Raw genomic sequence first — 15253 nt, 5'->3', positions numbered from 1 at the left:
GGATTAGTTAAACCACATTAGGACTCTGGGTGGACACTCTAAATCAGCATTAAAGTGCCCTTAATTCAGTTTAGTTTAATTCACTTTGGAAGTGAAATAAGCTACACTGAATTACAGTCACTTTAATTTTGAATAAGAGGGTCCACACAGGGGCTTAATGAAGTTTAATCCACTTTACATACACACAGTTGGTTAATTTGGATTAATTTTCCTGAACGTCCCTACGTAGACAAACTCTGATGGTCTTAATTTAGCCAACCTATTTTATTAGCTGCCCCCACCCATTCTGTTCTCGCAACAATGCCAGCTAGGTTTCTCTCTATTGGTCTATTTTTCCTATAACTGTATTTATACTTTCTTCTATGCCACCCTTTACACATGGAACATTTTCACAGAAATTTAACTGTAAAGGTATTACTTCTCTTAAATATCTTTTCACATTCATTTTACTGTGATGCCTTCAGATAAGCGAGTTTCCAAAGCAAACTAAATTAAACTACCAAAATCATCTATAGTAAACAAATGTCAACGAAGTAGGAAATTTCCCATCTTAACCACAAGAATTAGCAGGCTCCACCTCTCCCTGTTCAGCGGAACACAAATTGTTTTGTAAAAATCCAACAGATTTCCAGCTGATACAGGGGGTCCTGTTCTAACATATTTGCATGCACTTAACGTGTACTCAAGAAAGCTCAATGCGGCCTTGAAATTTCAGTACCTGCTTGTGCCCATACCCAGTTAAATTACTAGTTCTCCAAGAGCACATGCAAATACATGATTTGCACACATATGCCTAGTATTTGGATACATATATTAGGCACAAACCAATGTTTGCATGGCATCGGGCATGCCTAACTTTGAAAATCTGACTTTGTAATGGTAATACTACGCCACATATTTGGAGGCAGAGATGGGCAAATCCTCCCCTCCATTACATTGAGGTAACTCCATTTTACTGAGAGGAGTATGTAGCTCTTTTTTGACTGAAATTTTATCATTGCCTCATTCCTACCCTTCATATTTGGCAGTTTCTAGTGAAAAGCTTATTCAAAGGACATTTACATTTTAACAGAATTTTGTTCACATTACCTTCTCTGAACCATTACTAACAGAAATCTAGAGGTCACTCAATCCTAGTGTTCTGCGGGAGATGTTTGAACAGTAGGAAGTACAGTCCATAAGAGTCCTTAACCTGAAACACCCTTACGTATCAATTATTATAGTAATTGGCTTTGCAAAATACTTTCAGTTAAAGAGAGAAATAATTGATGCTCTCATTCAGGGCTGTAGTTTTTTCTCTGAGACTTACCCAGGCAATCCTCCAGTTTCCATTACATTTGCTAGAGTCACGTCATTTGACCAGACATCATATTGCCATTTGCGGAGACCTAGGACCCCACAAAGCACCCTGCCTGTGTGTAGTCCAACTCTCATGTTGAGATCCACTTCAGTGGCTTCTGCTACAGACCTGCAATAGATGGTATCAGATCTTTAGAGAAGAACGTTTCTTTCCATCACCTTCCTGTCTCTTTCTTCCAAGACTCATCGTTTCTACACATTGCCAACTGCAGAGAAATGATCTTTAAAAATTTCAGACAGGTGACATAGCCAGTTAAGGTTCTTGCCTTCCCAAGCTTTTAGAAAAGTTCACACCCTGATTTCACTAATCACTAATGAAAAAGATTTGGTGATCTCATCCCAGCTAATCAAAATCTCAGTATCCCATAGTGGATTTTCACCTAGAATCTGGCTACTTCATGCTAGCTGCAAAATACAAATTCAAACAGCTCAGTGCTAGATGGGCAGTTACACTTAGAACAGAAAAGGGAAGAGAAATGATCCCAGCAGTAGAAAAGTTGCTGCCACCACAATGTTCCCCAGAGGTGGGCTTTCCATCATCAGGACCCCCCATGTCACTGTCTATAGCACACTTGTAAAGCTGATTTATTTTCTCTTATTGCTCTCTGTTTTATTTCCTTTCACTTTTGCTTGTATAAAAACTTCTCTTTCTGATCTCTTGGAGTAATGCAAGTTTTCCCAAGATCTAAACCATAACAATAATATAATGTTTTGTTTCTTACAAAGAGTCAGTGGTTTAATTCCTAACTTTCAGCACCAAATGAAGTTTTGATTTGATTTTCAGGTTTGAATGAATCCAAACACTCAAAACAAAATTCAGTCAAAGATTATGTTTCACGTAATTTCATCCAGAAAAAAAATCAGGTTTAAAGCAGATGTTATATAGGTCTTCAATTTATATTGTCCCAGGGTCATCTGAAAGTGGGTTAAAGTTCATTTGAAAAGTCTGCTCCTCTTAGCAAACCTTTTTGTGAACGTGGTCCGAGATTCAAGTTCTGCAAACTGTACTATGTAGTTCTAGTTGCCACCTTCTCAGTATTTGCTATTAAATTCCTTCTGAAGCTTAGATCTCCTATCAAGATAAACAAAAATACACTCTGCTTGTAACTCAACTGATCCAGTGACAGTCAAACTACAGCACTTGCTTGTTTATCTTCTGTCTCCACTTATTTACCCACAGTTTCTTCTGTCATAAATTTTCCTGTTTCTTAATGCATATTTACTTTAGGCAGCTATGACAGCTGACAGCAAACTGATGGTGGAATCAAAAGAAAATTGTTGAAATTATCTTATTAAGTGTAATTTTAACCTGACATGCATCCAAGCAAACATATTTAAATACAGTATTACAAGGGATTGCTTTCAATTGAATATTAAAATGGACAATATTACTTTTAGAGATCCTTCATTTCATAGAAAGCATATATTCTATTTATACAGCCTGGTTTTGTGTTAGAGGCTGGGGAATTTTGCCTGGTAATTCGTCTCACACAAAGAACATGGGATTTATATGGGTAAAGGGATTTCACCATAAGCGTTCATACAGGGCACTGAGGGGAAGGTTGGTCTTGCGGGTAGAGTACTAAACCGGGATTAAGAGCTCTGGCATCAATTCTTCAGCTCCACCCCAGACTTCCTGAGTGACCTTGGACAAGTCACTTAATCTCTCTGTGTCTCAGTTCCCAGTCTGCCAAATGGAGATAACATTTCCCAGCCTTTGTCTGTAAATGGGACAGTGGTTGACCTCTAGGTCTGACTGTAATACAGACTCATAGCAATGATAATAACGTGATATGGAGGAGATGGTGCTAACCCTCTGTACTAAGGTGAATTCCATCTACTGTTTTCTCTTTGTGCATCAGAGAAAGTCCTAAACAATAAACATCAATAAAAATATTTATCTCCTCTGATTTATTTCCTTATTCTGTGGTAATGTATTTGCTTGGCATTCTACTTAAGTTTTATTTGATGAACAACTCCACTTCATTTCATTGATTTAAAACTTACTGAGGTAAAAAATAATTTTTTGAAGCGTCTCTGATTGTTTAATTCCTTCCTCTACGATGATGCATATTTAAAAAGACACCAGGAATCATTTTCTTGTATTAATTTGCTTACTGCTCTCAAGATTTCAGATTCAAAATCAGTTAAGTAGGAAAGTTCTGCCCTTCCCTCCCATCCAAGTCACACAAACATGATATTCTAGTCCTGATACCTGTGCTCCTGCACGTAGTTGGGTTAGCTATTCAGAAATCCATGGGGCTAGATTTTGTCTAGTCCTATGAGACCACCCAGGGAAGTAGGGTCCCCCAGACAGCCAGATACTAGATTCTCTGACTGAGGCTCAGGGAGCAAGGCTGTGCACATAAGACTTTCCCCTCACTCACTTGCAAATGGGCATGAGGAGATGCCAGTGGGGGATATCAGGGATGGGGCAGTCTTGGCTCCACACTTCATGTGTCAGGCAGCTCAGCTGGCTAGACATGGGGGTGATGGTAAGTAACCCAAGAAAGGGTGAAGCAACACGATTGCTCAGCATAGGAAGGTAGCAGGGGAGGAATTGTGAGTGAGCCGTAATATCTTTCCTCCTGTAATAGCAAAGCTACCCACTGCCCCATATGCAGGGCTGAGCCTGAAGAGATTTACATTTTATACATGCAGAAACTGTAATTAGCTGTTAAAGTCAGTGTTAATAGTACTCATCTCACTCGGGTGGCATTGAGAGGACTTTTTATTTCTAACAATTGACAACATCTATTGCACTGAAACTGCAAAAACGTACACATGTGCTAAGCAGCTATCTCCACAGTTAGGATTGCATTCTAAAATGGGGCATAAATTCCTGTCTCTCTCTAGAAGTAGGTGGCCAGCTGGGGTGAAATTTCACACAGGGTTAACTTTATGCTGTTTGAATTTTTGAGTAGGTTTTAATTTGGGTTCCTCTCATACGTTTTTAATCAGAAGCTTTTGAATTTGGGCTATGGCTAAAATTTCCCTGCAGCAACTTTTCGTTGTTGACTGACATCACTTTGAAAACATTGTCTTTTTCCACATAACTTGGCAGAGAGGCAGACCCTGAGGAAGACTGATGCAAGAGGGAGTTTGTTTTTGAAAAATGCTGAATCTTATGGAATTGATAGCATTTATTCACATTATACTCTAAAAGTTTATGCACTGAGCACACAAACCTGATGGGGGGCCAGGAATACACAAGTCGGACGGGTAGATGGCAGTGGTGCCAGGTGTACACAAGTTTGATTGATTGGGGGTTGGGGGAAGGCTATTTCATAAAAGCTTCTCTGGGAGGAGCTACATTCTTCTATAACATTTTTTCCTACAGCAGGGAAGGGCTAACATGCAACTGCCAAGGGATGAAATACTCTCTTGTTGCATTTCAACCCCCCATAGGTCCACCCCCATCCAATACCCCACCCAGTTAAGTATTAATGCCCTATGAAATTAATAGACAAAAAACTGTTGTGAAGCAGCTAGGATGCAACACACACAACCTACCTGACACTAACCCACAAAATCAAGGAAATGGAAAATTAACCCACCTAACAGTACATACCGTTCACCTCCACTCACAAGCGCACACCTTACCATTACCACACCAAGAATACACCACAGACCAGGCACTATGACAGGGCTGGGCAACTTTTTGGCCTGAGGGCCACATCGGAGTTGCAAAACTGTATGGAGGGCTGAGTAGGGAAGGCTGTGCCCCCCCAAATAGCCTGGTCCCTGCCCCCTATCTTCCCCCTTCCACTTCCTGCCCCCGACTACTCCTCTCAGAACTCCCGACCCATCCATCCCTCCCCCCACCAGCTCCTTGTCCTCTGACCGCTCCCTCCCAGAACCCCCTCCCCTAACCGCCCCCCGGGACCTGCTCCCTGTCCCTTGGGAGGCCCCTCAGGACTCTCACGTCTATCCAACTCCCCCACCCCTGTTCCCCATCCTCTGATTGCCCCCCTCAGAACCTGCACCCAATACAACCGCCTCCACTCCATCCAACCGCTCCCCTGCTCCGTTTTCCTTAGCTTCCCTCCGCGATCCTCCACGCCCTACCATGCCTCTCACAGTGGCAGAAGCTCGCAGCCCTGCCGCCCGGGCAGAGCCAGCTGTGCTTCCCGTGCAGCAGCGTTCCTGTGGGGAGATGGGACAGCAGCGGAGAGGCAGGGGCTAGCCTTCCCTCATGGGAGCTCAGAGGCTGGGCTGGATGTGGCTTGTGGGCCGTAGTTTGCCCACCTCTGCACTATGACTTTAACTCTGCCCCTACAAGGATACCAGCCTTCCATCACCTCCTTTAACCACCCATCTGTGCACAGCCTTTTACCAAAGCAGCTTTTTGCAATACAATAACCTACTTCCCCAAACTTTCACAGCTGTTAGTGCTGGGGAAAAAGTAATCCAGTAAAGTATGTATGCAAAATGGCAAAAACAGGGCAAAGCTAGGATTGCTGTGCATGGTCTGTGATATATGGTAGGAGTCGTAATTGTAAAATATGTGCCTATGGGTGGAAGAATGAAGAGTATGTACTATTAGGTGGGTTAATTTTTCATTTCTTTGGTTTTGCGGGCTTGTGTCAGGCACGTTGTGTGTGTTGCATCCATAATTTCTTCACGATGGAAGTTGTGTATTAATAGTTATTGTATTTATGTCCTATTCTGTGAACTATACTCTCCTTCCTGCTAAGTGGCGCTTCCCTATTAACTTCAGTGTTGCCTGGTTTTACTGAAGGAAGAATTAAGTCCATATGTACATTAGCAACGTTAACTAAAAAGAGACTCTGGTTTATCATTTAGCAGAGTAAACACACACGTTTACTCACTTTTGACATGTCAAAATGCTTCGAAAAATAATTTTTAACATTTGTTCTTATGTTACAGCGTCAGGGCAGCTTTGCAATAGTTGAAGTTGAAAAATCCTTTCCATTCTAACCCCCTAATTCTAAACTGTCATTACTTTCTCAAAATTACACCATTTGGGTTATAATTTCTTAAGTCAGGTCTTAACCAGAGATGAATTTTCACTGGAAATTTGAAGCTAATCAGTTTAAGATATTTCTGAATTAGGTAAGAGTTAAAAAGAGAAACACACACTTTTTTAATTGGGGGGGGGTGGAAACAAGGAGAGGGGTAACCACAAATGTTTGCACATACTTATTATGCCTAAATGTTTGAAAAATAATTCAGCTCTTGCTCTCATGTTATAGTGTTGTGGGTATAGTGCTTTTATGTTTAAAAAAAGGCCTTTTTCATTTTTGTGCTTAATTCAAACTGATCATTTTGAACATTCAAACTAAGGTCACAATCCTACATACACATATGCATGTGCTTACTTTTATTCCTATGAGCAGTCCCACTGATGCCAGTGAGACAATTCACATGGGTAAATGTAAGTATATTCATGAGCATTTCAAGAATCAAGATTAAGGCCTTACTAGCCTTTACATAGTCTATATCACATAACACAGCAGCTGTGTATTAATTGGAGTCAAGCACCTGCAAGTACCTATGCATAAATTATTATTTTTTATTCACAAAATATTAAAAACTCTTTCATATTACAAAAAACGTATGTTGAAACTTACATTAAATGTAAAGAGAAGGGGAAGGAAATATCCCCCAAAAGGGAAAAGAGGCATAATCTGTCAAGACCTTGAAAAGAAATCTGTTCTTTCCTCTGTTCTAAATGTCCTCAAAGGAAAACAAAAACTCATCTTTTAAGGAAATATGCTTTTCAAAACTGGAAAATTGTAACAAAATTTGTCTTCAAAGTTCTAGTTAAAGATCTCAAAAAGATAGAGTAAATACTACACTACTGATCACTACATGTTAAGGAAAGCGAGCTTTGCAATATATTCACAGATTCATGAAATAGAATCTGAAGGCAGTTTGTGCTTTGCTCAATTAATTCAAAATCTAAATTGCAAATGTATTTCTACCCTCTTCCCAGAGACTCCAAAATGTGTCAATGATATTTGTATCATTATTGAAGCCAAGGAGAAAAATTAAAAACACTGTTCATGTATATTTGTTCAAATTTTAAAATTCCCAATTTGCTTTGGGTGTGTTTGTACCTCTTTTGCAATTAGATTCCATGAATTTTCTAGCAAACATATGAAAAATGGGGAATATTAAGCAACTATTAATGAATACATTGGTGAGCAAGTTTCAGGCACAAAATTTCAGCGTGTCCTCCCAATGTTGTGACATTTCTGTCTAATCAAAACGAATCAAAAATTGTTCTATGTGAATATCAGAAATTCACTACAGTCTGCTCATTAACAATCCACAGGCCAAGAACTATTTGCCAAAAGTATTCAGTAAATAATTTCAATTTATGAATACATTTTGGAAAGTCACCAGCTATTCAAGGACAACCATATTTCTAGAAAAGAAATTGAAATTTGTCAAATTATTCATTCTATGGATTATTTCTGTAACTAATGAATCAGTTTTTTGCTTTCTAAACTGGACCCAGAAACAAACTGAGGCTGAAATTCATTCTACCCTCATAATCCTAGTATACTGTGGATCTGTGTAAATGGCCTCTGGGTAGATGAAATCCACTCTACCAACCCAGCCTCTGCTGCTCCTTTAATTTTAAGAAGTTGTAGACTTAGCTACAATTATTTAGAACATAAGAACGGCCATACCGGGTCAGACCAAAAGGTCCATCTAGCCCAGTATCCTGTCTACCGATGGTGGCCAATGCCAGGTCCCCCAGAGGGAGTGAACCTAACAGGCAATGATCAAGTGATCTCTCTCCTGCCATCCATCTCCATCCTCTGACAAACAGAGGCTAGGGATCAGTCAAACGATATGGGAGGCACCCCGGCGCGGACCCCGCACCAAAATCTAGGCCGAGGCAAGCGGCATGGACTTGTTGGGGCGCGAAGATCTACTCTGCCGGAGATTCAGCTCGTTGTGGCGACCCAGCAAGTCCTCTTTTAAGCCGATACTCTATAACACCTGGGCAGTGCGGTCGGGCAAGTTTACCGAGCTGGGTTCCCAGTACTCCATCAGGAGCTTCACAGCACTCCTAGAGGAGGGGAAACAGGGTTGGAGACCTTCCTTGTGCAAGGTCACTAGATTTCCGGCCTTATTCGCGGCGAACAGTCGCCTCTGGTATACCCATTGCGATGCATTCATTGGTTAGCAGGGTGTCCAGCCTATGCCGCCCGCGCTGCAACTATACCACAAGGACTTTGCGGTTGGATGCGACAAGTCTTTTCGCAAAGCACAGAACCCCTTGGGCTGCCAGAGTCTGAAGGGACAACTGGGTATATCGTTCACTGGGAATGACATTACACCCCAGATCAGAGATATGGTACATTCCGTTCCCAGCCTTCAGCGCCCTTTAGCCCCCGCCTCTCAGTCCAAGACAGGATTTTGCCCGTGGAGAAGGTCGCACGTACCCACAGGGGGGATTAGGCATTCATCGGTGGGACTCAACGCCTGGCGCACAATCCAGTTCCTGCCAAACAAATCGGGACCCCAAAAAAACTTTTGAGGGTGCGTCGGAGCAGCGTTCCAATTCCCTCTTCAGAACCCTTCCAGTTTCCAACCGCTTTCCTCGTTCCTTCCGGCGTGTCCAGTTGACTTTGGATTCGTTGGATCCTTCGTACGCGTGGAACTTTGGATACCGTCTTCAGTTTGTCTGGTCCCACCCTCCCACCACCCCTCCCTCCCCGTCCTCTTAGGGACCTCTCATGAGCAATCTCCTCATGCAGGAGCGTGCAAAGTCCTTCAACGTCCCCCGAGCTATAGGGAGCTCTTTTGTGTACCAGAAGAGTTTAAGGCAAGGGGTTTTATTCCCGATTTCCTTGATCCCCAAGAGCAAAGGGGGCCCCGGCCCATCTCGACCTTGGCGGGCTGAACAAATTCATCAACAAAGTTCTCAAGTCACGCGGATGGTTATCTGTCCCCTGGGGCACTAATTCCCTCCCTGGATCCTGGCAGACATTAGATGTACGCCTGTTCTCGACATTGAAGTACGCATATTTTCTACATTGCTATTTATTCCCCCCCACAGGAGGTACCTCTCGCTTTGTGGGGTAAATCAGGCGGTCTACTACCAGTTTACTGTCCTTCCCTTTTTGGTCTTTCTCTCTGACCCCCGGGTCTTCAACAAAATTGTATGGCCGTCTGACGTCACCGCTTCACTTAGCCATCGTCGAATTACACGTCTTTCCTCCTGGACGACCTAGGCTTATGCCGAGGACCTCTGAGGCTCAACGTCATTCTAGACCATGTGCAATCATCGGATGCTTGTTTACCAACGTCTCTAGGCCCCTGTCATCACAATTCATGGTGACAAGTCACCCTTGATGCCCACGCAAAAATAAGGAATTTAATTGGGGCAGTGCTGGACTCCAACCTCTGCAACAGCCAGTTTGCCCGCGCCCACCAGTATTCAAGCCATAGTCTCTCTGTCATAGTCTTTCATATGTTTTCCAACTTACTCTTCGTCGTCTTTGCCTTTCTTCCTTGTGCACTACTATGGCTCGCATGCATTCTTTGTTTACAAAACATATGCTCAGGACTACGAATGCGTCCACTTGCGAAACCTGGCTCGCTCAGTCTATCGGTCAGCTGGACGCCGATCAGACAAGTGCTTATTCTGACACGGTTACACTGGATTTCTGGGTTCCCTCGCCTGGTGGAAAGATGTCATCCCACGTGTTTTCGGCCTACCTTTCAATCCTCCCCCAGCCCTACCACGGTCCCTAACAACGGACGCGTGCCGCGCTGGCTGGGGCGCCCACTTGGCACCTGTGTGCACCCCAAGGCCTTTGGTCACCCCGGAGCTGATGCTTCGATATCACTGGTTCCGAGAGCTCTGGGCGTCGGCTGGCGTTGCCAAGCGTTCCACGGGACGCATCTACACGGCCGTTGTGTTGCAGTGTTCACGGACCAACACAACTAAGCCTGTATCTAAATTCAACAAGCAGGGAGGGACAAGTCGTTTCTCCCTTGTAGCAGGAAGCGATCGACTGTGGGGACTTCTGTGATAGCCCAATCCATACATCTGGTGCCTCTTTTCTTCCAGGGGTATGAAACACTCTCGCAGATCACCTGAGCAGGTCCTTCCTCTCGCACGAATGGTCCATCCATCCAGCGCGTTCTCCATTTGATTTCCGGAGGTGGGGCTTTCCCACATCGACCTGTTTTGCATCCAGAATGAACAGGAAGTGCCCAGGTGTTCTGCTCCCCTACAGGGTCGCTCCCTGGGCTCCCTGTCGGACGCGTTTCATGATTCCGTGGATGGGCCACCTCTGTTATGCCTTTCCATGTTTCCTCTCGTCCACCGGTCTGCTCAAGATCCGCAGGACAAAGCCCACCTTATTCTGATCGCGCCGGCTTGGCCGAGGCAGCACTGGACTCCATGCTGCTTGACCTGTCCTTGTCAGACCCAATTCCCCTGCCGCTCTGGCCCGACCTGATCACACCAAGACTTCGGGCGGCTGCACCACCCGGACCTGCAGTCCCTCCATCTGACAGCATGGCTTCTGTTTCTAATAGCCATCAGAGTAGAGCTGTTCCGCGCTGTACAGCAGGTGTTGCTCAGACAGCAGAAAGCCCTCCACGCATATCGACATTATCCCTCGCAAAATGGAAGCGCTTCTGCCATGGTGTGCCAGCATGACCATTCTCCGCGTTCTGCATCAATCCCACATCCTGGACTATGTATGGTCTCTTAAGCAGGGTTGGCAATCTCCTCTCTGCGGACACCTTGCGGCTATTATTCCACCTTCCATCCTGGGGGAAGCTGGAGAGTTCCGTTTTTTCCCACCCTAATAGTTTCCAACGTTCCCAAAGGCTTGGAACGACCATACCCACAGGTCAAAGCCCCCTATCCCTACCTGGGACCTGACCTGGGTCTTAATGCTCAGGCTCATGGGCACCCTCTTTGAGCCTTGACCACAAGCTCGTACTGTACTCTGTACCTGGGAAACAGCTATTCCTAGGTCCTTACCTCGGCTAACGGAGTCTCAGAACTTCATGCACTGACTGTGGATCCTCCATATTACTGTGTTCCATAAGACAAGGTACAGCTGCGACCGCACCCGGCGTTTCTTTCCAAGGCGTCTCAGGCCTTTTCACGTATAACCATGGACATCTTTTTCTGCCAGTCTTCTTTCAAGCTGCATTCATCATGACTGAAGAACAACAGCTCTTATACTTTGGTGTCGGAAGGTCTCTGCCTTCTACATCGAGAGGAAGCAAAGCCCTTCGGCGATCACCACAGCTATTTGAGCGGTCTCGAGCAGAAACGTGTGTAAGGGCATGCAGTCTCCTCCCAATGGATGGTCTTGGGTTACATCTATGTACTTCTCGGTTACTTGCTATGACTTGGCTCAAGTCCACATGGCCATCTCCACCGCCCTACTCTACAGCGATTTAGTTCTCAGGCCTCATCTGCTGCGTTTTTGTGCCCATTTCCCATACAGGAATTTGCCGCAGCGCGGCACCCTGGGTCCTTCCATCCACACCTTTGCAGCCCATTACGCATTGGTTCAACAGTCTAGAGACGATTGCCGCCTTCGCTCACTGTCTTAACATTCCGCATACGTCTCGCCTCGACGCCTCACCGCCTAGGAAGCTTGGGAGATCACCTAACTGGAGATGGATATAGTCATGCACTTCGAAGAAGAAAAGCGTGTTCTCATCTTTGTAACTGTTGTTCTTCAGATGTTGTTGCTCATATCCATTCCCACCTTGCCCTCCTTCCCACTGTCGGGTAAGGCCGGCAAGAAAGGAAACTGTAGGAGCGGATGGGCCGGCAGGTGTTATATATCAGGAGCTATAGCGGCGCCACTCCAGGGGGCCCCTGCCGTCCCACCGAGTGTTGCTAGCTGGTAAAAGTTTCTCCAACAAACGTGCACGCGCGTGGCACACCTAACTGGAATGAATATGAGCAAAACACATCTCGCAAGAACACAGTTACCAAAGGGAGTAACCGTTTTCTATTAGTAAGGAGCATGAGAGATGGAAGAGGTATAATGTATAGGGCCAGATTCAGATTTATAAACAGTCACATAAAGAGGATCTGACACATCAGAACGAGGCGAGAAAAAGATAAACAGGGACAAGTTCTTTAAAGTGCTTGTACACAAAAGCTAGCTAAAAAAAAAGTATCAATTTTAAAAATACTAGTATATAATTATGGTGTGAACAACAGTGCCTTGTGATTAAAGAGAGGATTGTATTATATTAAATGGCATCACAGAACCTGGTGGAACTTGAGTAGCAATCAATGGGACAACAGTTCATTCCGGGGTAGACAACAAGGTTATATCGGAGAGCACGAACAGGTCGTGGGCTGGTGGGGCGGCGATTGGACACTATATGTGAAAGAAAATGTAGACGCCAAATAAGTTGAATAAAAATCTTAAGTCGAATTCACATGTTCCAGTTTAGAATTTCTATGGAGTAAAATTTCATGCTATAATTAAGAGTATAACATTTGTAGGGATCTCATTCAGTCGTACATCTCTGACCAGGACAGTATAGTGATGCATGAATATGCTAGGCGAAATTAGGAGAGACTATCCATAAAAAGACCCAATGTAAAATAGGTGGGGATTCATATCCCCATATTGGACTGGAAACATTCACTTCAGGACAAAAGGCATCGAGAAATTTTTCTTGATTAACTTTTAAATGACTGCTTCATGGAGCGCTGGGTACGTGTAACCCTTGAGTTAGCGCAGGAGCTGGTCCAAGAAGTGTTAACTATAGGCAGACCACTTGGAATGTGACCATAATTCACAATAGCATCAAAATCCCTGTTGTGGGAAGAGACATCTCAACAGCCAACACTATGGCATTTAATTTCCAAAAAGGGGGATCTATGCAAAATGGGGGGATTGTTAAACAGAAGTTAAAGGTTACATGTGACTAAAGTGAAATCCCTGCAAGATTGCAGGCGTGCTTTTTTCAAGACACCGTATATGAGGCCAGCTTTCAGTGATACCTCCAAATTAGACTAACACAGTAAACGAAACTAAAAAAGAGCCACGATAGCACTTAACAAACCATGTAAATACAGCATCGAGAGATAAAAAAAGACTTGCACTTTTAAAAAGTGGAAGTCAATTCCTAGTGACGCAATAAAAGGCAAACACTGCAAATAAGTGAAAAACTGCAGGAGTTGCTAAGACTCGCCAAAAAGTCAAGAAGTCATAAGAAAAGCCATAGGGTTGAAGAAGCTAAGGCCAATCCGTGCGAGTCCCGTAATACAAAGGAGTTGATAAAACCGCGCGAGAAACCTTGCAAACAGGGCCTGATGATCGAAAAAAAGTGCTAGATAGCTTGGAGCTGAGACTTGCTCACTTCACAGTGAGGATTGTTAGGGAGATTCCCAAACCTGAGCTGCGCTTTTGTAGGTACAATCTAGACTGGTCCACGATTGAAGTTCACTAGGGGTTTGAATAATTGATAAAGCAACACTTTAACACACACAGGACAGATGCCATTCACCAATACGAAAGAACTTCAAAGGTGATAATTGGCCAGAACTATTAATAAGACTCTTGTAACTTCCTCAAACCTTCTGTACCCAGATGCTGAGTAGGCATGTAACACTAATCATTTAAAAACGAGCTTAGCAAGTGATCCTGCAATTACAATCAGTAAGTCTAAGTTGGTACCAGGCCCAGTCATCAACACAATAGTTAAGAGTAAAATGTCAGACACTATGAAAAACGAAAACTGTTTGACAATAGTCAACATGGTTTCTGTAAAGGAAATCTATGTCTTACTAATTCTATGAGTTCTCTTGAATGGTGGTCAACCACACGACAGGATCCGTGGACATACACTTAGTCCATGAAGCTTGACAACGGTCCCCACCAAAGGCTCTTTACGTAAATTAAGCTGTCATGGCGATAAAAAGGAGTCCTTTCATGGATTGAGAACTGGAAAGCAGGGAACAAAGGTTAGAAATTATGTCAAAAATTCTATTGGAGGTAACTAGCTGGTTCCCAAGGAGTCCTCAGGCCAATCCTATTCCAATTATTCATAGACATATCTAGAACTAGGGTAACAGTGAGGCAAATTCAGTGACTTACTGCTTCAAAGTTAAGACAAAGCAAGACTGTGAAGAACTTCAAAACCCATCTCCAAAAAATAAAAGTGATTGGCAGCAAAAATGGCAAATGAAATTTCAGTGTAAAGTCAAGCAACCCATGGAAAAAATAACCCCAACGTATACATACAATATGATGCGGGCTAATTAGCTACTATGAGTCAGAAGAAAAGATCTGAGCGTGTGATTCTCTGAGACCCCACAGTGTGCAGAGCTGGGTCCAAAAAAGCATAAACGGGTATGGTTAGGAATCATTAAAAAGAGGCCATAGAAGTAAGACTGACAATACTCATCTATTGCCCTTGCATATAAATCCATGGTACGCCCACATCTCGAATACTGTGTACAATGTGTCTCCTCACCTCACAAAAGATCAAACTGGCACTAAAAAAGGGTTCAGAAAAGAGCAAACTAAATGATTAGGGGTTTGGAAGTGGTCCCATATAGGAAGATCTAAAAGAGGCTTAGATCTCTTCAGCTGGAAAAGAGGAGGACTAACGGAAATGATCCCAGAGGTATATAAAATCTGAGTGGTGTGGAGACCAATGGTAAGGAAAAGTATTTTATTACTTCCTAATTACAAGGAACTAGGGTCAACAAAATGAAATAATAAGCCAGAGTGATTAAAACAAATCAAAGGAAGTTCTTCTTCACGCAGTGCACAGTTCAATTTGTGGAATCCTTACCAGGGAGGTTTGAAGGCTAGGACTATATCAGTGCTTTAAAAGAGAAGGGATAATTTCATGGTGGTGAAGTCCTAAATGGCTATTAGCCAGGATGGGGTTAAGAATGGGG

At 43.6% G+C, this 15253-nt stretch overlaps 1 protein-coding gene across 1 annotated transcript in view; it reads right to left on the bottom strand.

Moving 5' to 3' along the window:
* Positions 1-15253, bottom strand: part of ADCY1 (adenylate cyclase 1) — a 257663-nt gene that overhangs the window by 68960 nt on the left and 173450 nt on the right. The window contains exon 6 of the mRNA XM_032796824.2: positions 1310-1468. Coding sequence (XP_032652715.1) covers positions 1310-1468 — 159 coding nt within the window. The remainder of the gene's footprint in view (positions 1-1309; positions 1469-15253) is intronic.

Source organism: Chelonoidis abingdonii, chromosome 2 (assembly GCF_003597395.2).
Source record: "Chelonoidis abingdonii isolate Lonesome George chromosome 2, CheloAbing_2.0, whole genome shotgun sequence".
Taxonomy (NCBI): Eukaryota; Metazoa; Chordata; order Testudines; family Testudinidae; genus Chelonoidis; species Chelonoidis abingdonii.
This window is presented reverse-complemented; position numbering and strand designations above follow the sequence as displayed.